The sequence below is a fragment of the Python bivittatus genome, unplaced genomic scaffold, assembly GCF_059951505.1.
Source record: "Python bivittatus isolate LINGU-HERP-01145 unplaced genomic scaffold, Pbiv_v1 ctg000350_np1212, whole genome shotgun sequence".
Lineage (NCBI taxonomy): Eukaryota > Metazoa > Chordata > Lepidosauria > Squamata > Pythonidae > Python > Python bivittatus.
The window spans coordinates 43121897-43145195 of record NW_028277074.1 but is presented as its reverse complement, the minus strand read 5'-3'; the positions used below and the strand labels follow the sequence as shown (position 1 = coordinate 43145195).

At 40.0% G+C, this 23299-nt stretch overlaps 2 protein-coding genes across 7 annotated transcripts in view; both read left to right on the top strand.

The window, feature by feature from the left end:
- On the top strand, nt 1-11523 carry COA5 (cytochrome c oxidase assembly factor 5). Of its 2 annotated transcripts, none has more exons than XM_007428758.3 (3): nt 1-198; nt 5103-5186; nt 8617-11523. In XM_007428758.3, exons 1-3 carry the CDS (start codon nt 97-99, stop codon nt 8656-8658), a joined length of 228 nt encoding a protein of 75 aa, XP_007428820.1. In that variant the 5' UTR covers nt 1-96; the 3' UTR covers nt 8659-11523. The 2 variants fall into 2 exon arrangements, with proteins under 2 accessions (XP_007428820.1, XP_088001151.1); XM_088145025.1 differs by having other exon boundaries at nt 188-198; nt 5103-5231.
- A 3960-nt stretch (nt 11524-15483) lies between these two features.
- Nucleotides 15484-23299, top strand: part of INPP4A (inositol polyphosphate-4-phosphatase type I A) — a 111951-nt gene continuing 104135 nt past the window's right edge. For all 5 annotated transcript variants that reach the window (XM_088145017.1, XM_088145020.1, XM_088145018.1 and 2 more), the window contains exon 1: nt 15484-15678. The gene's annotated coding sequence lies outside the window, so the exon portion shown is untranslated. The remainder of the gene's footprint in view (nt 15679-23299) is intronic.

Sequence of the window (23299 nt, the reverse complement as noted above, 5' to 3'; positions counted from 1 at the left end):
AGTAGGGTGGGCAAAGACGGTGGCTCCCCGGAAGTGTGTTCCTGCCGCTGAGGAAGGCCGGGTGCCGCCGTGACTGGCGAAGAAGGCCTCGTCGCGATGCCGAAGTACTACGAAGGGAAGGAGGAGGACCGGCGGGCGTGCGCCGGGGTGCGCGAGGATTTGAAATACTGCCTGCTGGAGTGTCCCTGCGTGATCGAGGTAGTGGAGGCTGCGGGAAGGTGGAGCTCGAGGCCTCGCTTGGGCACCTCGGCGGCGCGGCGGCAGAGGAGGTGGGGCGGCGGGTGGAGAGGGGCTCCGTTGCGTTCCCGTCTGTCCGGAGGAGACGCGCCAGCCTGGACGGACGGCTCGGCTGTTTAAGGCTTACTGGGGGGGCCGCCCCGTCAAACCAAGGTCTTTGCTTCGGCATTGAGAAGCAGCCTTTTTGATCAAGAGAGCAAGTCCGTTCAGGGCAGAGAGGAGGGAGTTTCGTTCCGGAGGCGTTTGGCTCCTGGTAACCAGGATTTGCTGCTATTATTATTATTACAGTACTGTATTTGTATTGTTGGTCGCACAATCAGCCATTTCTTTAGACTGCATTTGGCCTTTTTATCCATCTGTCGAGTCCTTCCCAAGGACCTGGGATAGCAGATGCTGTTGTTTGATGGTGTTAAAGGTATCATAGTACGATGGAAGCTGTTCCAAGTAAAGCTGCCTTTTGCAATTGGCTGATAGTGATTTTGTCAGCACCGTTGGTGTTCAAGTGGTGCTCCAGATGTTTGGGGATTGCACCCAAGGTGCCTATAACTATCAGTACTATCTTTGCTTCCTTGTGCCATAGTCATTCTGCTTCTATTTGCGTGTCTTTATATTTTGTGATTTTTTCCAGTTCTTTCTCTTCTATTCTGCTGTCTCTAGGTACTGCAATGTCCACTATCCAGACTTTTTTATCTTTATCAACAATTGTTAAGTCTGGGGTGTTGTGTGGCAGGTGCTTGTCTGTTTGAATTCAAAAGTCCCAGGGCACTTTAGCTTCTTCATTTTCTATTACTTTGTCTGTTTTGTGGTCCCACCAGTTCTTGCTTGCAGGCAGATGGTATTTCTTGTAGATATTCCATTGCAGCATTATTGTTGCTACTTTATCATGACATTGTTTGTAGTCAGTCTGTGCAATCTTCTTGCAGCAGCTAACTAGGTGGTCCACTGTTTCTTCAGCTTCTTTGCAGAGGCGGCATTTGGTGTCTTCTGTTGCTGTCTTCTCAATTCTGGCTTTGTATGCATTTGTTCTTAAGGCTTGGTCTTATGCAGCCAGAATTAGCCCCTCTGTCTCTTTTTTCAAGTTTCCTGCTCTTAGCCATTGTCAGGTCTTGTTGTTATCTGCTTTACCTGCTAGTATTTTTGTGTACTGGCCATGCCATACTTTGCCTTGCCATGTCTCTTTTCTATTCTTCATTTGGTCTTTCTTATAGGCCAGTTTGGTCTCTTTGGTATTCAGTAAGCCTTCATGGTGTACTAGCGTCAGTGCATCTTCTTCACTGTCCTTCAGATATTCTTCCAATGCCCTTTTCTCTTCTTCAACTTTCTGGTGTGCTTGTAACATTCCACGCCCACTTATGCTCCTTGGCAAGTAGAGTCTGTCAGTGTTGCTGCATGGATGAAGGGCATGAATTCATTCTAGTTCAACTTGAGTCCAGTCCACTCTTCCAGCTGTATATCTAATGACTGGAATTGCCCAGATGTTAATTGCCTTGATGGTATTTCTGCCACTGAGTTTGGACTTTAAGATCTTTTTCATTCTTCTCATATATTCACTGCTAACCTTCTTTTTGACTTCAGTGTGCTTGATATTGTCAGCTTGAAGGATGCCCAGGTATTTGTAGTGAACTTCTTCATCCAGACTCTTGATGTTATTTCCATAGGGCACCTTGATTCCTTCAGTTTTCACTATTTTTCCCCTGTTGATGGTAAGGGTGGCACGTTTGTCCAGTCCAAACTCCATTGCAATATCTTGGCTGTATATTCAGACCGTACTGAGCAGCAATTCCATTTCAGATGGTTTTTCCATACAGCTTCAGATCGTCCATGTAAAGGAGGTGGGATAGTCTGGCAGATGTTTTTGATGTTTGATAGCTATGGCTATCAATGTTCAATATTGTTGACGGAGGAATCAATGCAATGACAAACAGTAGTGGTGATAGTGAGTCTCCTTGAAAGATTCCTCTCTTGATGTTAAACTCTCCCAGTCTATTGCCATTGACCAGCAACTGTGTCTTCCACTGTGCCATTGATCTTTGTACAAATCTTCTGATGTTTCTACTGACTCCTGTTATTTCTAGGCACTTGATAATCCAGTCATGTGGCAGGGAGTCGAATGCCTTCTTGTAATCAATCCAAGCTACATTCAAGCTGGTCTTCCTTCTCTTGCAGTTTTCCAAAATCATCTTGTCAATTAGGAGCTGATCTTTTGTTCCTCTGCTGTTTGGATTGTTTCCTTTCTGCTCAGATGGAAAGAGCTTGTTTTCATTTAGATGCTGTAGGATTGCATCAGCTACCACACCAGTTATCAATTTGAAAGTTATTTTTGATGATGATGATGATGATGATGATGATGATTGATCGCACAGTCACCCAAATGTTTAGACTGGATTTGGCATTTTTATCCACCTATCGAGTCCTTCCCAAGAACCTGGGGTAGGCAGATGATGATGATTTTTTCCCGCCTCTATCTATCTCAAGCCGGCAAATATACCTAATACTCCTGCTTCCTATTTCCCCACTACAACAACATTGTGAGGTGGATTGGGCTGAGAGAGAGCGACTGGCCCAAAGTCACAATCCTATGCTTATGCCTTCGCCCTTTTAGACTTCCCAAGCTACCCCAGAGCCTTGTTTGCTTCCCATTCAACCACTAACCAGATCTGACCCTGCTTAAGTTTCATCTAGTTCATTGAAGGTCATTTAAGGATTGCCACATGCTGTGACACTGTGATCTAATAAAGTATTCCTTCTAGCTTGAATAATAATGTCATTTTTTTCTTAAAGTCTCCTGGAATTCCTTGTTCTGACATTCTTCACATGCAATCCTGTCAAAGGGAGCTTTATTTCTGAGAATCACTCACAGGGTTTAGGAAAACTTAAATATTTGGAAATAAGTCCTGTGGAAGACTGATATCAATAGGATATTCTCTCAAGTTTCTGCATAATTTCCAAGGATTTAATAATAACCCTCCTTTAATGTGTAGGGTTCGCATATTAGCAAAAACTGGAAGTATTTTCTGTTTAATTCTGATGTGGTTACACATTTTAAAACCATTTCTTCTGCCTGGCATAAGAAGGAGGTACATGATTTGCAGTCAAACTGGGGTGTCACCTTTTATTTCTTCTGCAGTATGCTCTTGAACACTTTGCCATAATGAAGATGTTAGAGTTCTTCATAGCATAGTATGTGTGATCAGTGGATGTGTATTTCTCGTGGAGGAAGATAGGATTTGGAATTATCCATTTCCATTATAGCATCTATACCATAGTGTAATGCAAATATATAATTCTGAGCAAAACCCTGAACTTTGTAGAGACTACATTTGAATGTATATTATTAGAAGAAAAGTAGTTTTAAATGATTGATACTTAAACACATTTACTATTGCAGGTTATTTTAAGAAATTCATGTGAGATGTGGGAGAAGAAAAACATCTGTGAAAGAAAAGGGTTTAAATATGAATAGAAATAGTTGTGTCTTTGACATATATTGCTTTTTAATTTTCTTTCCATCATATAGTTAATAATATAATGTACTTATTTCCTTATACTGCTCTTCCTGAAGGTGTCTCCTCCCTCCTTTGTTTTTAATTTAAATTCAAACATGTGTAATCCCTTCTGAGATATGGAATGATGGTAGTTTTCTAAATTAAGTGTGAATAAGCTTGTTCCAGACAGAGTCTGGCAAATTATTTTGCAGAGGACAATTCCTTTTAGTTGGAAAGTGATTAAATCTCTAGCTAATTTGTAAGTGTCCTAGTGTTAATATGTTTCTGTATCTTGTACTAGTGAAATTAGAAGGCTGTCAGGCTACACATGTGAAGAGAAGAAATATTAAACTCAGTAAATGTTTGAACAACATTTCTGACATGAATGTAACCAAGTTATTTCAGCTGGAGACCTTCAATTTTTAAAATGTAGATGCATTTTACATACAGTAAAAAAGTATACAATGATCTTGTTTGAGAAGACTGTACTTATAAAACCATAAGAGAATATGAAGCTAAGACTGTCTACTAAAATAGTGTCTTTTCTGTCCTCTCAGTTTTGACAAATTGGGGTAAACATAGGTAAACAGTGTTCCTGGGCAGGGGCAGTTTTGGAATTGTAGAGCATGTTGTGAATACAAACAAAAATACAAATTGTTGCTGCAGTGATTGGCCAGTCACAAAACATTCATTTACAAGAGAACAACCCAGCACCCCCCACAGCCCCAAGAGGCTCTCCATGTTCCCAGTGGGTCCTTTGTGAGGGCCAAATACATTGCTGGAAATAAATATGACTCTAAAGGTGGCACTTTACTTCGCATCATGCCAGTGCCCTATATAATTTTTCTTGTTAAAAAAATCTTTAAAAGAGCATTAAATGGGCCTGGTGTGTAGCAAGGTAAGTGAGCATGGTATGATTCTGTGTGTACTTGTTGCCTGTTGCTGAATGGAAGCAAAGAATTTTAACATTATTTTATTGTACAGCAAAATATATACTGTTAGACTCATATAGAGTAGCAAGAATTTGCCCATATGAATGAGCCCAGCTTTGAAACGTTTTTGAAGTATGAATCCAGCTGTCCTTTGTTAACATCAAAGCTGGAAGGTATTGGGGCAGTGTCTTCATGGTTTTAGCTCCATCATTGTAAAACTTCTTATCTGGGCTTTCTACAGCCCTCTTGAGCAAAGGTGTGCAAAGACATTTTTGTTCTTCATGGAAGGATTTTTTTGTTTTTTTAGCAAGTTTTACTTTTTGGGTTCTTTGCTTTTATTTATAAGTATATTGGAAAAAATTGTTTTGAAAGATTATGTATAATAGAAATTTTCTGTAATGCCTAAATGAATATATCGAGTCCTTTACATGGGTATCTTTTGTGACAGGAAGGGAAAAGCCCCAGACAGTGCTTGAAGGAAGGACATTGCAGAGGTTTGCTAATTTCCATGTTTGAATGCAGAAGATCATTGGTGAGTTCGTATCGTCTGTACACTGTTCTCACTATTTAAACCACAGTAGGTGTATTTTAACTTCTTTCCTCAAATATTTTTAGTTTAACACTGTAGACTAAAAATACCTTGAGGGTGATATCTTGTAATATTAACATTAGTATTCTTTAAAATTGCATTAAATTCAAGTAGAATAAGCATGCTAAATTAAATAGTTTCCTAAGGCATCAGAAATATTCTGATGTGAACTGGATTTTCCAGTGCAAATTTTTTAAAAAAAGCTAGAAAACCCAAACTCTTGCTTGGCCCCCACCCTAATAGACTCTTAAGCTTGCATGTTCTGAGGACCCCTCAGAGAAGTTGAGAAAAATGCCATTTTGTCTCACATAAATCACTGCCTTTTCTCTGTGAACTGCAAAGTGGAATGGACTTACAGGGAGCAGATAAAATGTGTGTGTTCCATCAGACAAAGGTGATAATCTGTTCAAGAACTTTTCCTGTGTCCTAAATTGCAACCTGCTAATTTTATTCCATAGAACTCAGTGGAAGTCATTAGGAGTTCAGCCCATTCCTGTGTTTGGAGAGAAGGATGAGAAACCTCTATTGCTTGTTAAGAAACTAATATGACTAATCAAGAGTCCTTGTTCAAAATGTTGGTCTCACTGTAGATGCATTCTCCTAATGTTTACTGCATAGCTTGTTTCTACAGCAGCAATGGTATTACAGAATCCATTCCCTGCAGAACCCACAATCATAACTGCTTTTATATTATTATATAGTTTTACTATTTATGGTGGTTTCCCATGCTCAAATGTTATAATATTGTTGGAAATATAAATGTTTTAAAGTGAAATTTATAGTATGCAAGGTACTAAAATAGAGGCCTTCCTTCATAATGGTTTGATAACTGCTACAGAAGTATAGAAGCTTTTTCTTCTATCATAGAAGTAAAATAATACATCCAAAACAATATTAAATATGATGGCTATATAATTAGTCACCAACATCTTCAAAGGAATAAAATTCACAAGGCAAGAAGAAAACCACCACACACTACCCTTCCTGGCTATCCTCATCAGCAGAGGAAACGATGGCAAATCAGAAATGCAAGTCTATTGAAAAACATTCTACACTAATGAAGTGCTCCATTACGAAAGTAACAGCCCAACTTCCCACAAGATGAGTTGCATAAGAACATTATTCAGACAAGCACAAATGCACTGTAGCAACCCGAAACACCAGAAAAAGGAAATAAACCATATTTACACACCATTCAAAAGAGAATAAAAAAAGCTAAGAAGGAAACAAAAAGACCAGAATACATCCCCTCCAGCAGCCAACACCCAGATAAGCAAGGATTATACCAGACAAACAATCAGGCAGAAAACAATACCGTAATCAAGGAGCTACCAAGGAGAAAACCACACCTCCACCAAAATTGGCAGGGCAAACTACTGTAAATAAAAAGGGAGCTAACCCCACACTCACACTGATGATGTCACTAGTTGGGTAATGAAACCTGCAAGGAAACAACCAAGCTCAGCGAGCACCAAGGACTTCACAGTTCAACCCTGAGCTATGTATATTCTATTGGCTATATAATCTTTGAGTTTTCTCAATCATATGTTCAAGGAACAATACAGGCAGTCCCAGGTTAAGAATGTCCGACTTACGGACAACCCCTAGATATGAACAGGTTGCCTATTACTAAAAATGGCAGACAGCGTTCTCCTTCCTTGAGCCAACGAACTGTTGAAGCTGCGCAATGCTTTCAGGAACCGCTGAAGCCACGCATTTTTAATATACAACCTGTTTTCAGTGATTCCTGAAAGCGTTGTATGGCTTCAGCAGTTTGTCGGCTTGAGGAAGGAGAACGCCATTCACCATTTTTAGTAATAGGCAGTCTGTAAGTACGTGTTCCGACTTACAAACAAATTCGAGTTAAAGATAGAGTTAGGAACAGAACTTGTTCTTAACCCAGGGACTGCTTGTATTAAAAAGTATTTTTCACATGTATTACTATTTTTACATTTAGATAATTGACTGACATAAGTGCTGTTTTTAATTTTGAGAATTGATTAAGGGTAGCAGATAACAGAAAGTACTGTATGTTGATTATATCCTTTATCAGAACTGAAATTGCAAGCCGGCAAATGTTGGCAATGTAGCTGTTGCCAGATTGCATTACTTTAGCTGGCAGATGTAGAAATCAACCTTCTCAAGCAGAGTGACACATTCCAGCAGCCTTTTAGGAAGCCCACTTTTGAAGTCTATATGGAGGGATGAGTTTGCAAACTTCTGAGCTGGAACTGGGGACAAACTTTGCTTGAGTGGCCCCCTCTCACTATCTCAAAGGTGCACAAACTAATTAGGCAATTATATTAAATATCTGGAAAAAAAACTTCCTAAATGTTCAAACCTACCACATCCATGCAGGGAAACTTTTGTGAGTTTTTAAACATGGGATTGTCCTCTTTAACCTAAGATGATATATCATAGGAATCTGCTTGCCTTCTAGCTTGGCTGTTGCTGCTTCAGATTCAATAATGTGTGAACCTTTAGTATAAAATAAGATGTACTTAAGTACTGTATATGTCTGTCTTTCAGTAGGGTATATACAAGCATCAGTACACACATCCCTTCTTGGTTTTTCAGTCTAGATTTTTGTTTGTTTATTTAATAAGTTTATATGGCCGCCCATCTCATATACATGACTCTGGGCAGCTAACAGTTAAAACAAAATAAATACAAGATAAAACAGTCAAAATTTAAAAACAACATCTATAGCATAAAAATAGTGGCTGAGAATGTAACTATTATGTTTGCTTATTAATCAAGTAACATGTAGGCTATGCCGCTCTGAATTAGCAGTAGTTTTAGAAATCCCGTATAAAGACAAGAATGTATCAAGTGTGTTCTTCAAAAAATGCATTTGTTTATTTCTGAGCTTCCAAGACTGATTCAAGATAGTAATATTTATTTTTCACCTCCTGTCAATCTGGGCCAATATATTTTTAACACTGTTGCTCCCTATATAAGCCCTCATACTCATTAAGAATTTGAGGTCAGGCTATGTTCTAATTCTATAGAATAAAATCCTGAGAAAATTTTACTGTAGAAGTCCCAACGGATTCTGTATGGATGTGAAGACAACTACATGCATGGCTTTTCAAAAAAGCGATAAGAATTTGAGTAGCTTTAGGTGCTTATTGTATAACTGCTGAACAGGTTGCTTTTGTTGGTTTTCTGTCTTTTTTAATGTTGAATTTACTTTTAATCTAAATTATTTTAAACCTGGTAAAGGTTTTAAGATAGTCTGGAGATATAATCCAGACTATTTGCTAAATATTGCAACATTTTCTTACAAACTTCTTAAAATGAAAAAAATAGTAATAGGAAGTTTTCTATAATAAGAAATAGTTTTTATTTAAATTTATTTTTTCCCTTAAAGTTGGATAACAGAACAAGATTCAGAGGAATAAAAGGATATTGAAGTTCCCCATTAAGAAGCAATCTCGGCTGTATTGTTGGCAGATTAAAGGACCGGAATTCTCTGGGTTTCTCTGGAAGCCATTCCTGGCTGTGATAGCACTGAATGACTGGCACAGCTGAGTACCAAAGGTACTGAAATGAAAATCAAGTCTGGCAGTTTTGTGGTAACCGTATTGTAAATAAAATAATATTTAATTTCAACTGACCTCCTTAATCTTGGGAATTATTTTTTTCTAGGAACTTAATTATTGTATAGGTTGATTTACTTTCAAGATATGTAATATTATTGTTCTCGCCTTTTTTTCGTTTTTTTAACAAGTGTTCTCCAAAAATGCCAAATTAAGTAGACAGATCATTCTCATAAGAAATTTTCGTTGTAGTTCTAGAAAGGATATACAAGTGTGGAATCAGTACAGTACAATTCTAAGCTGGTACCTACTGGAGTAAATGTGTGTATTTGGTATAAAAATCCATGTATTTTCCAAAGCAGATCCAGCAATTGATGTGTGCATGTAGAACTCAGTCATTTTCTGCAAGACTGCAATTTCATTCTAGAATTCATTTTAACATGGTTAAAAAATGCAAAAACTGCAATACTTTGCATATGTGGCTTTCAGCTAGAAATGCCTGAAGCTGTGAATGCCTACATATCTTGGGGATAGCAGTCTGGAAAAGGCTAGCTTAAATGTTTTACTTTTTCCCCAAAGCATATTGTTGCTCAGTAATACCTCAGTTCACGAACGATTCTATTCACAAACAATTCGGTTTGCGAACAGCAGCGTTTGCAAAATTTTGCTTCTGTTTGCGAACTCCGCATTGGGTGTCGAACACGACCTGCGGCCATCTTCCCTGCTCTGACACGTGGTTGTGGCTTCCTGTAGGCGAGATCGCAGTCACAGACAGACACTGGCTGTGAAGCTTTTTGGTGTGCTTTTTAGCATGGCTCCAAAGAAAGTGCAGAGCAAGCATGGTGGTAAAAAGAAAGTACAGAGCGGTAATGAAGGTGACAAGAATGTGCAGAGCAATAATGAAGGTAACAAGAAAGTGCAGAGCAGGAATGGTAAGAAGGTTTTGAAGAAAATAACCATTCAATTGAAGAAGGAAATTGTAGAAAAGCATGAGCGTGGTATTCGTGTGACTGATCTGGCCTCGGAGTACAAGATGGCAAAGTCGACAATCTCGACTATTTTGAAGAATAAAGATGCCATCAAAGGAGCTGATGTGGCAAAAGGAGTAACAATGTTAACCAAGCAGAGGACACAAGTGCTGGAAGAGGTGGAAAAACTTTTGTTAGTGTGGTTGAATGAGAAACAGCTGGCAGGTGATAGTGTTAGTGAAGCTATGATCTGTGAAAAAGCCAGGAAATTGCACAGTGATTTACTGCAAAAAAACCCCTCTACAAGTGCAACAAGTGAAGAATTTAAAGCCAGTAGAGGGTGGTTTGATAAATTCCGCAAGAGAAGTGGCATCCACAGTGTGACAAGACATGATGAGGCTTCCAGTTCTGACAAGGCCGCTGCAGAAGCCTACAAGAAAGAATTCACGGAATTCATGAAGGCAGAAGGATACGTCGCTCAACAACTGTTCAACTGTGATGAAACAGGGCTCTTCTGGAAGAAGATGCCAAAGAGAACCTATATCACGCAGGAGGAAAAGGCACTGCCAGGGCACAAGCCCATGAAGGACAGATCAGTTGAGGACCATAAAGAGGAGCAGACCACGGAAGAACTTGCTGAACTCCAGAGTGAGCAGCAGAAGGCGCTTGTTGAGGAGCATTCCACTGAGGAAGAGGAAGACAGGGAAGAGGTTAGCAGTGATGTGATAAAATCCATTATGGGAAAATGGAATGAGTGCCAGGATTTCTTTGAGAAGCACCACCCCAACATAACTGTAACGAACAGAGTGTTGAATCTGATGAACGATAGCGTGGTCTCTCATTTCCAGAGGGTTATGCAGCGCAGGAACAAACAAGTGACAGTAGACAGATTTTTTGCCAAAAGTGAACCTGCATCCAAGAGACAAAGAAGAGAGGAAACCCCTGAAGGAGATCTTCCCGATGTCCTTACGGAGGGGGACTCTCCCGCCAAACATTAACCACCTCCCCACCCGCCTTCCTGTCCTCCACGCCAGAAGTCGCCTCAAGCAAGGATAGTATTCTCTCTCTTCATACTGTATTGTACTATACTCTATTTCATATTTTTGTGGTTAAAAAAAAAATACATATGGTTCAGAACAGATTAACCTTATTTACATTGAACCTTATGGGAAAATTTGATTCGGTTGGCGACCAAAATCGTGGAATGAATCAAGTTCGTGAACCGAGGTACCACTGTATAACCATTTTCTCTACAGGAATATTCTTCCTGTGCTCCATCATTTTACTATTTATACCTAAATCTGTAATCACTTTTTTATTTGATTTCTTTTATGAAATTATAGCCAACCAATTATGGCAGAAATTGGCAACACATCATCCACAAATACTAGGATATCTGTTGTGTCTTCCAAGTAGTGCCTGTGCTTCTCCAATAATTAAAATTGTATCCAAAAACTCTTGGGATTTTGTATATGAAGAGGGGGGGTGAGGATGCAGAAGACCTGGAAAGGTTGCTAAAGATTCAATAATCTTCACCAGTGGAACTCTTAAAACCCAAAGAACGTTCTCTTGACAGCCGAAGTGTTTATATTACCTGGTGACAGTTGCTTTATAATTGTAAAGCACATTGGCAAGTGCTCCACCATTTGGGGAGAGGGGGGAAATAGAAATTGTTACAGTAGAACATACCTGTGGCTAGGTAGAACTCTCACAGAACCAGGGCTTTTACCCGTGTATAAAGGGAATAGGGTCGTTTTGAGTCCTAGCAAAGTAATCATCTTCCCCATATTCATCCTGATTACAGGTCCATTGTCTGGAGGATAACAGTATATTTCAACAACGCAAAAAATAACCATTCCTGATCCAAACTGATCACACTTTAGGTTGCCCCAACAAAGTCTAAAAACATGTTCAAAGTATTAAATGTTGCTGATAGTTTCAATATTATAATTACTTCATTAAACCAATCAAGGTTGGTAGTGGTACCTGTTGAACTGCTAGTCCAAAACATGTCCTTTAACTGCTTCTGCAAAATCTAGATAGCAAGGATGTCATCACTCCAGCTACTGTATGCCAAAAAAAAAAAAAAAAGTGCAGTGCTGGAATTAGATTCCCCTGAATTTGCCATTTTTTTTAGATCTTTGCCTTTGGACACTTAAGAATGCAGTAAGTTATCTTCTTACAGTTAGTACTCGACTTATGACAATTTGTTTAACAACTGTTTGAAGTTACAACAGCGCTAAAAAGTGACTTGCAACTGGTCCTTGCAGTGTCCTGTTGCAGTGTCCCCACAGTCACATGATCAAAATTTGGGCACTTGGCAACTGGCATGTATTTATGACTCTTGCAGTGTCCTGGGGGTCACATGATCGCCATTTGTGACCTTCCCAGGGGACTTACAACAAGCAAAGTCAGTGGGGGAAGCCAGATTCACTTAATGACCACAGTGATTTGCCACAGCAAAAAAGGTGGTAAAATCAGGCACAACTCACTTAATGACCACATCGCTTAGTGATGGAAGTTCTGGTCCAGTTGTGGTCATAAGTTGAGGACTGCTTGTATTACCTACAGATAGTCCTCATACAGGTAGTCCTCACTTACTGACTGTAATTGGGTCCAGCAACTCTGTTGCTAAGTGATGCAGTTGTAAGGTGAAATGTGTCTGCACTTATGTCAGTTCCGCTGTGGCCATAAGTGAATCACTGCAGGTCGTTAAGCGTGATGTCACATGACCATGACTTGGGACTTCCTATTTAATTAGACAATCACTGATGGCATGAACATCTTTTTTCAATTTTTTGCACAATCTAAATTGCTATTAATATGAACTAAAAGAATTATTTTCCTGCTTCAAAATAATCATTTCCATAGGGAGCCAAGCTGGTCTTGAAGAAGACTTTTTCAGGTTTGTGCAAGGCATTTGAAAGAGGTTGTTCAGAAAACAAGGGACCCATTTTGCAGTGACTGTAGGTGCACAGAGATGATCAGGAGCGGTTTTGGAAGTAGCTATACAGATCCCATTGAGAGTCGAGTGGCATACAAGTTTAATAATAATTATCTGAAAAAAGATACGGCAACTTTAATGATTCAAAGAGGGATGCTTCCTTTGCTTTTGCATGTCATTTGCCTTTTGCAAATGTTTTACCTATTATTGAGAGCATCATTTGAATTATATTTTTTCACAATTCTGTCCTTTCCTTTTGCAAATAATTGATTCTCAATTCAACTTCCACACTTTCCTGCTCATATACTGTATTATGTATTTGTATACTTAACTCCAATTTCTAAAAAGCATTGTGTACTGTATATATGTGGGTGGGTGTGTGAAATTTCTGAGATGAAGATTATACACCATCCTGTTTGTTAGATTGCTAAAAAGCTGGATTTAGTTACTTCAAAAATAAATTGTAGAAAAGTAGCAACATGTCTTTCATGTGTATTTTTATTGTATACTAATTTTTAGTCTTCTAAGGAAACAGGAAACACTAGAATGATTCACAAAATTTGAAATCCAGTTACTTTATTTGTAAAACCAGTTTGAAACTTTTCAATAAAAGGAGCCTAAAACTCATCGCAATACAGATATAATTATTGCCTACTTTGAGGCAAGTTAAGAGAGAACCTTGTGTATTTTTTCCTTTTTTTTTTTTAGTATGGTGAATTGTTGAAAATTATTTGGTGACAAGAAGAGGATTATTATTATTATTATTATTATTATTATTATTATTATTATTATTATTATTATTATTCATAATGATCTTGTGAATTCTGGGAGTTGAAGTCCACACATCTTAAAAGTTGCCAAGTTTGAAAAACACTGATCTAAGGAAAAGTCTGGCTAATAGATACACATCAATTAGCTTCTAAGAATAAGTTCATTAATCAATGGGGGAGGGGGTCAAAAAAATAAAAATGGTGGTTATGATTGAAGCCCCACCCTTTTGTACATGGATGATTTCATATATACACAGGGGCAGGCCTTTGTGTGGTTGTGATTGCCATCTCAAGATCTCCCACCTCACGAACCTCTGAACTGGTGTTTTTGTCAATGAACAGCATTTAACCAGGATTTCTGGTAATGAAGGTTTTGGCGTAATTAGATTCACATGCAAGTTGTGATCACAGGACATCACTGTTTGCATTTTGGAGTCCTTGGTGCTCTCTGAGCTTAGTTGTTTCTTTGGAGTTGTTTAATTACTCCACTAGGAAACAGCAGTGTGAGTAAGTGTGGTAACAGGGATTGCATCATCTAGTTGGGTAATGAAACCTCTGCAAGCAAACAACCAAGCTCAGAGATCACCAAGGACTCCACAGTTGAACCCTGAGCTACATATATTCTCTTCTATTGTTTGCATTTTACCAGCATGTGTTGTGAATCTAAGCTGTGCGGTAAATTTTGTTTATTTATTTATTAAATGTATAGGCCACCTGACTCCCAGCAATTCTGGGTGGTTTACAAATGATTTAAAACATAAAAACAAGACAGTAAAACCAACAATGAACAAAAAGGGCAGAGATGGCAGAATAACAAACTGAGTAGAGACCAAACAAAACAGTCTTGCTTAAAAGGAGGCTTCGATCACCCTCACCAAAGAGCCAGGTCTTTAGGCTCCCTCCAAACACCAGCAGGGTGGTGGCTGTTCCGATCTCGTGGGGAACCTCATTCCGTAAGGCGGGTGCTGTGACAGGGAAGGGGGCTTCCAGGGTCCTGATCGATGGCATTGCATAAGTGAAGGACCCCAGAGTGCACCAACCCTGCCAGATTGAATAGGCCGGGCAGATATTATGGGAGACAGGTGGTCCCTCAAGTAACCAGGCCCTGTGCCATGTAGGGCTTTAGAGATGACCACCAGGACCTTGAATCACACCCAGAAGCAAACTGGCAACCAGTGCAGCTTGCGAAGCACTGCTGCATTCTGCACCAGTGCGTCCTAACAACCCAGAACATTCCATTAAGCAGGTTAACTGTGGGAAAGCGTGCTTTGTGTACACAGCTACACGGGGGTCTTTATACTTGGGTGCGTGTGTGAGAGAGAGACAATATATTAAGCCACTGTGGTGGAGTGGTTAATGTGTTGCACTAGGCCCAAGGAGATTTAAGTCTACCTTCTTCAGCTGGGGCAGCTGGCTGGGTGACTTTGCTCCAGTCACTCTCTCAGCCCTGCCTACCTCACTGAGCTATTGTCGAGGGGAAAGTTGTGCAAGGAATGCCATTAACCTGGGATATAAAACTAAGAAGTAATGTGCAATCTGGTTTCAGAGGGTTGTTCTAGCCCAGAGTTTCTCCAACTTTCTTGAAGTTGCCAAGTTCATTCCAACTAGGGCAGTTTGGTTTTAAGAGCACAGTGTATACAACTAACATGAGAACCTGGTAATGGGGCTCAGATCCCTATCAGCAGCCATTTCCTGTGGTTATGCCCTATTCATTCGGAATGTGCCTAAAGGGAAAAAAATCGCTCTTATTGCTGAGGGAGGCACAGGCAACGGCTACCATAGCTGCGCTGTAAAAGGCGGCGGCCAGGAGTTACGAGTTGTCCGCCTCCCTCTCTCTTGGCGGCCGCCTCGGATCCTGCAGCTGAGGCGCGCGAGCCCCAGCCCAGAGTCGCGCGAAAGCGAGCGGACTGAAGAGCGACACCGGCGGCAGAGAAGCGGTAGGGGGCGCCAGCGCTGAAGAACGGGAGGCGGAGGAGGAGCCTGGCTGGATTGTGGCGTCATAGCTGCCCGGGTGTATGCGCGCTAGGGGGCCCGGGTTGCTGCAGTAGCAGCAGAAGCTGCCCTGGGGTGCGAAGGAGAGCCGCCCACAGCCGACGGGAAGGTGAGGCTGCGGCCGCAGCTCCTCGGACCCAACGGGCCACGAGCCGGTCCAGCATGTTGCGCAAGGCTTGCTGAGGAAGCCGCGGCTCCCCTAGTCCAAGCGGGCGCGAGGTAAGACGAGCGCCCTTGCAACCGGGTCCTCCCTCTGCCGCCGGCTGCCTCCCGCGCCCTCGGTTGCAAAAGCGGCTTCCCGGGGGGGGGCGGGGGAGTGGGATCTCTGCAGCAGGAGTCCCGGCCAGACGGGGGCGGGGGGCGGTTGGGGGGAAGGAGGGGTAACGGCGGTCTAGCGCCGCGTCCTCTCCCTCTCCTGCTTTCCGAGGAACTGCCAAGATAAACACGAAGGAGGGGAGTCCGCGCTGCTTTGCTTCTGCTTAGAAGGGGCCGCGGTTTACTCCGTTTCCCGGTTTTGTTAGGACAACTTGGGGGGAGACCGGCGCGTGACGGGCTAACGCTTTGCTTCAGCCGCCGATGTCGTGGGGAGGACATATTTAACGACCACGGATGTGCAGTCCTCGTAGGAGGAGGATGCTGATTTCGTTCTCTGGCTCTGGTGTGGTCCGAGCGCTGCATTTGTCTGGTGCAAACTGGAGGGCGTGTGTCGGCCAGAAAGGAGGAGGAGGAGGAGATGATTGTACATTGGCAGGTTCGGGGCATTTTTGCTAGGACATCCGGGGCTATGTTTTGGAAAATAGGTTCCCGGGCCTTCTTGTCCCGGCGCCAGCCTCTTGCTTCCCTTCAGTAATCTGTTTTCTTAGCACGTAACGTCCCTTTACTTAGATTAAATTATAGGTCCCTGATTCGTCCTGTGAATTGATAATAAGACCTTTAAAGGGATCATCTTGATACTCCCCCAAGATATCCCTAAGTCTTATGATAAAAAATATTTGTTAAAACTGCTCACACGGATCTCGGGTATTTCTTGAAGAGTACTAGTGATACAGGGGCTGTTACAAAGACTGGCTTGAATTTAGACTTGGGGCACCTCCCCACAGCCACATGAATATACTTTGTTTCTGTACTTGAGGCGGGAAGGAATTATACCAATTTAAAACTATTGCCCACACAGTCTACCTTTTGCCATGCCTCAGCAACAAGGCCCTTAGTGTTGCTGTCCTCACCCCCAGCCAACCCCAAATGAGGAGGTGTTGCTGCTAGAACAGTTCCTTCTCTTTTACTGGGGGTAAAAATATCAGTTTTGGGTTGGGTTGTCTAAAATACCGTACAGTTATTTTAAAATCTGTCTGGAATTGGTGTGTTTTTGAACCTGTGATCTGATTTTTTTTAAGTGACACCAAAGCTCCAGCTGATTTATAATATCTCATCCCAGGTTGCCTTGATGGGCATTAGATATTAAGTTAATTTCCTTTATAAGTTTCAGTTGTTTCTGCTTCTTAGGATTAGAGTATTTCTGCTTATCAATAGGAATATCAACCCCTGAGTAGGTCTGCATTTGATCTTACAGGATATTGATATTGCTGTGTCTGAACCTAAGGAAAAAGAGAAAACAGCTGTGCAAGAGAGGTGTCTAGTCTCTTGGCAGCCAAGCATAAATGGCACTACAGGCACAGAGCCCAGTAATCTGATGGGAGAGGATGGTCTCACAGCAGATCTTTCCAGTTGGAATCCAGTAGTTTGCTGACCTTTGGAGGCTCTTCCTCCATGTGCTGTGGATTGTCCATGTGAAAGGTCTTTGTCTGCAGTAGCTAGGAAGGCACTTTTGTCCTTCAGAAGCACCTTGAATCAGCTTCATCCTGCCTCAGCAGTGGGTAGGTGACAAGATGGAGGCTATGGTAATTGGGGCAGCAAGCAGAACATGTTGATGAACCTTAGTCATACATGGAGAAGACCCACTGAAATCAGTATAGGATAAACAGCTCAACTTCAGTTGATTTTAGTGGGTCTAAGTATGCTTTACCTGAGATTCAACCCATTATCATTAAAAAGAATGCTACTTTTTGCTGGAAAAGAGCTTGCTTTGCTGGAAAAGAGCAATATCTTGCTAACTGATACAACTGAGCTTTAAAAACAATGTCAGCAAAACTTTTAATAAAACCATCCTGCAATAGTTCTGGTTAGATTTACCAAGGTGTTTCCAATTTCTTTATCTTTTTAAATTTTTATTTTATTTTATTTTAAAGACACGCCTACACATACAGGAAAAAACAAAAACAGTAATTCTGTAAAATAACACAGCTATTGATGACATAACTGTACAAAAAATTACTGATTGCTACAATATGCCATTGGTTTATGACTCCCCCAACAAACTGAGGGTTGGATATTCTCAGCTTCTTGCTTAATATAGACCAGAAACTTAGATGGTATTGAAAAAAAATTGTTTCTGTAATTAATATTTTTGCTCAGCCTCCCGTGCTTGATTAAATTTTCAGCTAAGGCTATCTTCCATGTTCTCTTATACCACTGACTGATTGAATATCCTGCTGCATTCTTCATGAATAAGCTACAGTATAGCTTGACAGGTGACAGTAACTCTTTATTTGATGGTTCTGTATGCAAGGCATTATATATTGATAATAGAGCCAATATGGGGGAAGGGGATATCTCTTTCTGAATAATCCTGCTACATATGTGAAAAAATCACTTTTTTTTAATGAATGAGCATTACCACCTTATGTGAAATAAGTACCAATCTGTCACAGTTTTTCCTCCAGCATAAGTTATGATTTCTTTTATACATGTATTGCAATCTCATGGGGGGGGGAGGGAAATGCCGTCTATGAATTATTTTGAGATATATTCCCTAGTTTTGGCAGATATAGATTTAAGGGGGGTTGATGGAATATACTGTAAACTGTTCCAAACACTTTCATCAATAGGTTCCAATATTATTCTCCCAAATCTTTTTTACACTCACTCAAATCCTAGGCATTTGTACACTTATGGATCTTTGAGGCCAAACCTTTCTGATTCTTGTCATATTGTAAAGTTAGTTTCTTTGTGATCATCAATTGTCCTCTGATTTTACCTCTGATTTAACCCCAGGGCTAGAAATGAAGCATATTATTCAGTGGGTCTGAAATCCATTAAAATTAACTTGTTCCAGATCTTTAATTAACTGCTTCCCTGTTTGGGATTGTCCTTTACTATATAGACCCCTTAATGAGTGGAGACCTGCTGAATCCCATTCTTTGAACAGAGTATGTCTGTCTTTGTCAGAAAATAAAAGATGCTAAGTATAAGGCATCAAAGAGGAATGTCTTGGGTATACAGATGACTCCTTTTTCTTAATCATGATGAAAGGTTGTCTCACAAGGTAGATTCTCCATTTTATCCTCTGCCTGGTCTAGCTTTAAATTTAAAAATGGTAGCGCTCTTACAAATTCTATCACATTCCTTAAGTCATAATTTTGCTCATCATTTGTCTACACTGGAAGGCTAGAAAAGACCATTTTAAATTAGGCACATGTAGGATCCCTGGACCCCTTCATCCTCATGTTTATAGACAGTAGTCTTCCAAGCTGTGATTTTTTGCCTCTGTGTATATGATGTTTTTTTCACCCCGCTTTACCATTATTTCCTGGGATGTCATTTGGTAACTCCTGGAATTGCTATATCAGTCTAAGGGGGGTGTTCATTTTAATTGCAGCTCTCTTCCCAACCAGGACCAATGTAATCTAGGCCACTTATCTCTCATCCTGATAGAAATAAATCCTGATGAATTAGTGGTGTTCATGACGGTCTTTTCTTTTAGTTCAAGGCTGCTACCCACATTCTTTAACCCTGGTTTGTTAAAGGGCTTCTCTGTACATTATGTGTTTTCTCCTATTTATGTTGAACTGTTATTTTATAGATAGGTACTTGGATTCTTTGCAAAATGCAAACATGCTGGCACATTTTGCTTGTAATAAATGTTAGTCCCATATTCCCTTGTAGCTGATATCAGCTTTTCCACAAGGAGGTGTTTCATAGAAGTACTAAGATTATTTTCTCTGTGGAATGCCAGATAAAAGTATTTCATGCATTATAGTTGTCTATGTAGGACAGGGCTATGATGCACAAAGGAAGTGGCAATTATTATGATTGTGATAAATGAAGAAGTATTGCCATGTATAACCTCCCTTGGAAACCTGTCACCTGGTGCTCAAGCTATGCAAATGTCTCTTCCAGAGAATATATTCTGTAAATGGATTTGTAAATGGATTTGCTTCCTCGTGGTGACCATGATATATTTGTCCTGCTATTGCCTATAAGTTTTAGGTGATTGCCATCATGCATGTAGAAGACTAGTACTGTATCACAGTTTGTGATGCTTGTTAGGGTTTTGTCTGTGCCATTTCATGGACAGGGGACTGGAGCAATGTGAGGAGAACATTTGCTTCTCTATACAGAAAGATGTTTTCCAGTGTCTGAATTAAGCCAGAATGTGCATCTGTTGTGTTGTATTTGTTGAGCCTGAAGCAAATAGGTATAATATGGTTAAGTTGTCCTGAAGTGGGATAAAAAACATTTGGCATAAGACCTCCTAATCAGCTGAGTTTAAGAAGTTGGCTCTTTTTTCCCCTAACATTGTAGCTCTGTAATGGCAGAGTGCTTTTATTTTCCCTTCCCTTCTGCTCCTGGTAGTGGAGGGAAGGATTGAAAGCAAGGAAAGGATAATGTTTTGCACTGAGAATTTGTCATCTGAAAGGTAATATAAATGTTTTAATAATAACAAAGGAAAATCAAATGATAAAATATATTAATTGAAGTAGAACTTCACTTTTGATGTGTTCTAGTTCATCCTGGAAACTCTGTTCATGAGAACGTTGGCGCTTCTGCAGTAAAAGGGTTTGGTGTTGCAGCCTTTGTGGGAATGTTCTTAATTATGGTGATACTCAGTTCACGGACATGCTCTGATCAGGACTATAGACTTGCATAGTTCCTTTCTTTCAAATGAGCATGTCCTGGATCACAGCAAATACTCCCCTAAGATTTAGTATTGCCATACAAGATGTGTTGTGATAAACAAGCTGTATTTCAAGGAAGTTTGTTTACAGTCTTCTCACAGAACCTCTAGTACAGTAAGCATTTGAAGACTCCTGGTAGTGTGTCTGAATTGGCATTCACATTGCCCTGAATAGTTCCAGAGATACTGACTTCTGTTTGCAATGCTGCTGATCTCTTTAATCAATGTTAACTATAGAGTGAGGGCATTATTCCTGTTTTAGATAATGAACGTTCAATTAATTGCTAATTTTGATAGCCAGGAACTATTCACAAAACAGAAGGGCAAAGAAAGTGATTTGAGCTACTACAGCAGAAGATTGGGTATCTGTCCAGTGGTTTCCTAATTATTTTGAAAGATTGTTTTCTGGTTGAGAAATCAGGCTGATGCATTTAGTAAATGTTGTTTGACCATGAGACATTAAATTTTAATTGCTTAGTGATGATCTCTCTGAGTAGATTACTAGAAAACAAGATTGTGCAGCAAGATATGATTACTGTCTTATTTTTGTGAAGTTTTAGTTCCAATATTATCTTCTTCCCTTTTTCATAATCATGCTTATTATTAGGATTATTTGCTATTGCAGTCATATTTGTTGCTTTGCACAAGTTCTAGCTACTTTATAAACTGGACTCTATATAATGCCCTTAGCCAAGGCAAAGATGGTGATTGTCACATTCCTTCCTTCCTCCCTACCCTTTCCAGTGGGAAAAAAAGCAGTGGGAGGCTTTCTAGCTTGGATATTGCTGAAGTACTCTGGGTATTTCATATCTGTGTGCTCAAATCTCTCTTTAAATCTCTTAAAATGGGGGGGAGGGCTTGCAAATTCACATTGTATGGCAGTCTATCTTCAAGCCATCTTCCCAATTTTGGCAGAGTGAGCAGTAATACAGCCAGGTGTTTTTAGATCCTGGACTTAATGTTCTTACGGGGAGATGACGAACCATCTATACTATTCTTTGGAAATATGAATCATTTGGAAAAATAAGACAAGCTCTTTTAAGTATGTACACACTCCTCTGACTTTCTCCTAATTATAATGTGGTTTCAAATGAGAAGAGAAAAAAAAGATACAATTCCCATCAGTTTTGGTTTGTTCTCAGCCTGGAAATTGATCAACATGCCAAGAGGATATTTGTAAGAATGCTGATGATGTCACTGGAAGTAAATAAGCCAAATTGTTTACGCCTTCGTCACTCTTTCCTCTGCTGAATATTTGCATGAGAGGGAGGGGACTGTCAGTTAAAAGTTACCCATATCCTGAAACGTAAATGTGTATGGGCGTTGAGTAGGAGGTGTAATAGTGCTTGGGGCATTTGGGTAACTTCCTTCTCTTGACTAAGACCATTTGTTCATCAAGGCCTGTATAATCAACAGTGATTAGCAGATATTTCAGGCAAAACCTGTCCAGTTCTTTCTGGAGATTCCTGGATTGAATATCACACTTTCTTGCATGGAAAACATATCTGCTCTGCTAATAAGTGTTGCAAATTCAGTGTTTTCTAACATGCATGGAATGTATGAATTTTGTGACTTCATGTTAATCAATAAATAAATACAGATACTTTCTCCATGTTTAAAAATGAATTGTGGCTAAGGTACTATAAATGATATTCAAATGTTATTTCTGGTTTTGGATAAACTAAAAGAATCATGGCTGTTATATAGAATGTAATAGTATCTTGAAAAAGTAGTTTTCTTGGGTTCTCTAAACCATTGCTTTAAGAAATTTAGACATAAAGTTTCCTAAATTATTTCGTTGTGGCTTCCAAGTTTATTTTGTTCCTAGATTAATCTTTAAAAAAATATATATAGTTGAGGCAAATATTTTTAAAGTGTAGTATGACGCAAAAAAAGTTTCTGGATAAATTGGCTTCTTTTTAAGATTAATCAACTAAATGAATTAGTGCTTATTTTAAACTCTGTCATACTTGATTATGTTGTATATACTTTGGAAAATATGAGAATTATTGTTTTGGCTGAAACCAGAGTTTATTTCTAGGATACTTCCCAGTGATCTTGTAAACATAATGTGGACCAGGTTCAGTCCCCAATTTACATAATCCCAAAGGATCTATTCCTGCCCCTAACCCCGCCCCCCCCCAACAACTAATCCTTTCTCTGCTGAAAAGAAAGAAGTATTGCTCAGTTAACAAAGCAAAATGAAATTGACTAGAGGCAGAAGATCTGGCTTCCTGCAACTGACTAAGGCAAACCTAATTAAGGAATTACAACAATGTGACTGTGGGCAAAAGGCACCCAATCCCATCATTGTTTCTCCGCTTGCTAACAAGAAACAGTGGCTATTTCCAACCCCCTGTGCCTCTAAAAAGCAAGAGTTTTTAAACAATAAAATGGCTCTCCTTACACAATCAAACTTATCCAGTTTTCCCTACATGGTCCCCAGATTCTAAAAACAAATCAGAGCCCTAGAATTTCCCATCTCACAATTCAAAATCCTTATAAAAATATCTTCCCTTCTATTGTTCTCTTTCTTTGTAAACTGGAACCCAATCATTGTTGTTTCAGTAAAATGTGATCTTCCTCCTCGGAGTTACTTTCCATCTTTCACACCCATGAAACTATCTTCCTGGATCCCCTCGAGCTACATGTAGGTCCATATTCTCTTTGCAACAGTGATCAGTTGGATACCTCTGGAAAGACCAAAGTAGAGCATGGAGATTTATTCCTGCAGCTTGAACCCTGGGACTGAGGCCAAAGTTTATTTTACAGTTTACATTACATTGTGCTGGTGGCAATGGTGCATCTGCGACTGGTTCTCTAAGG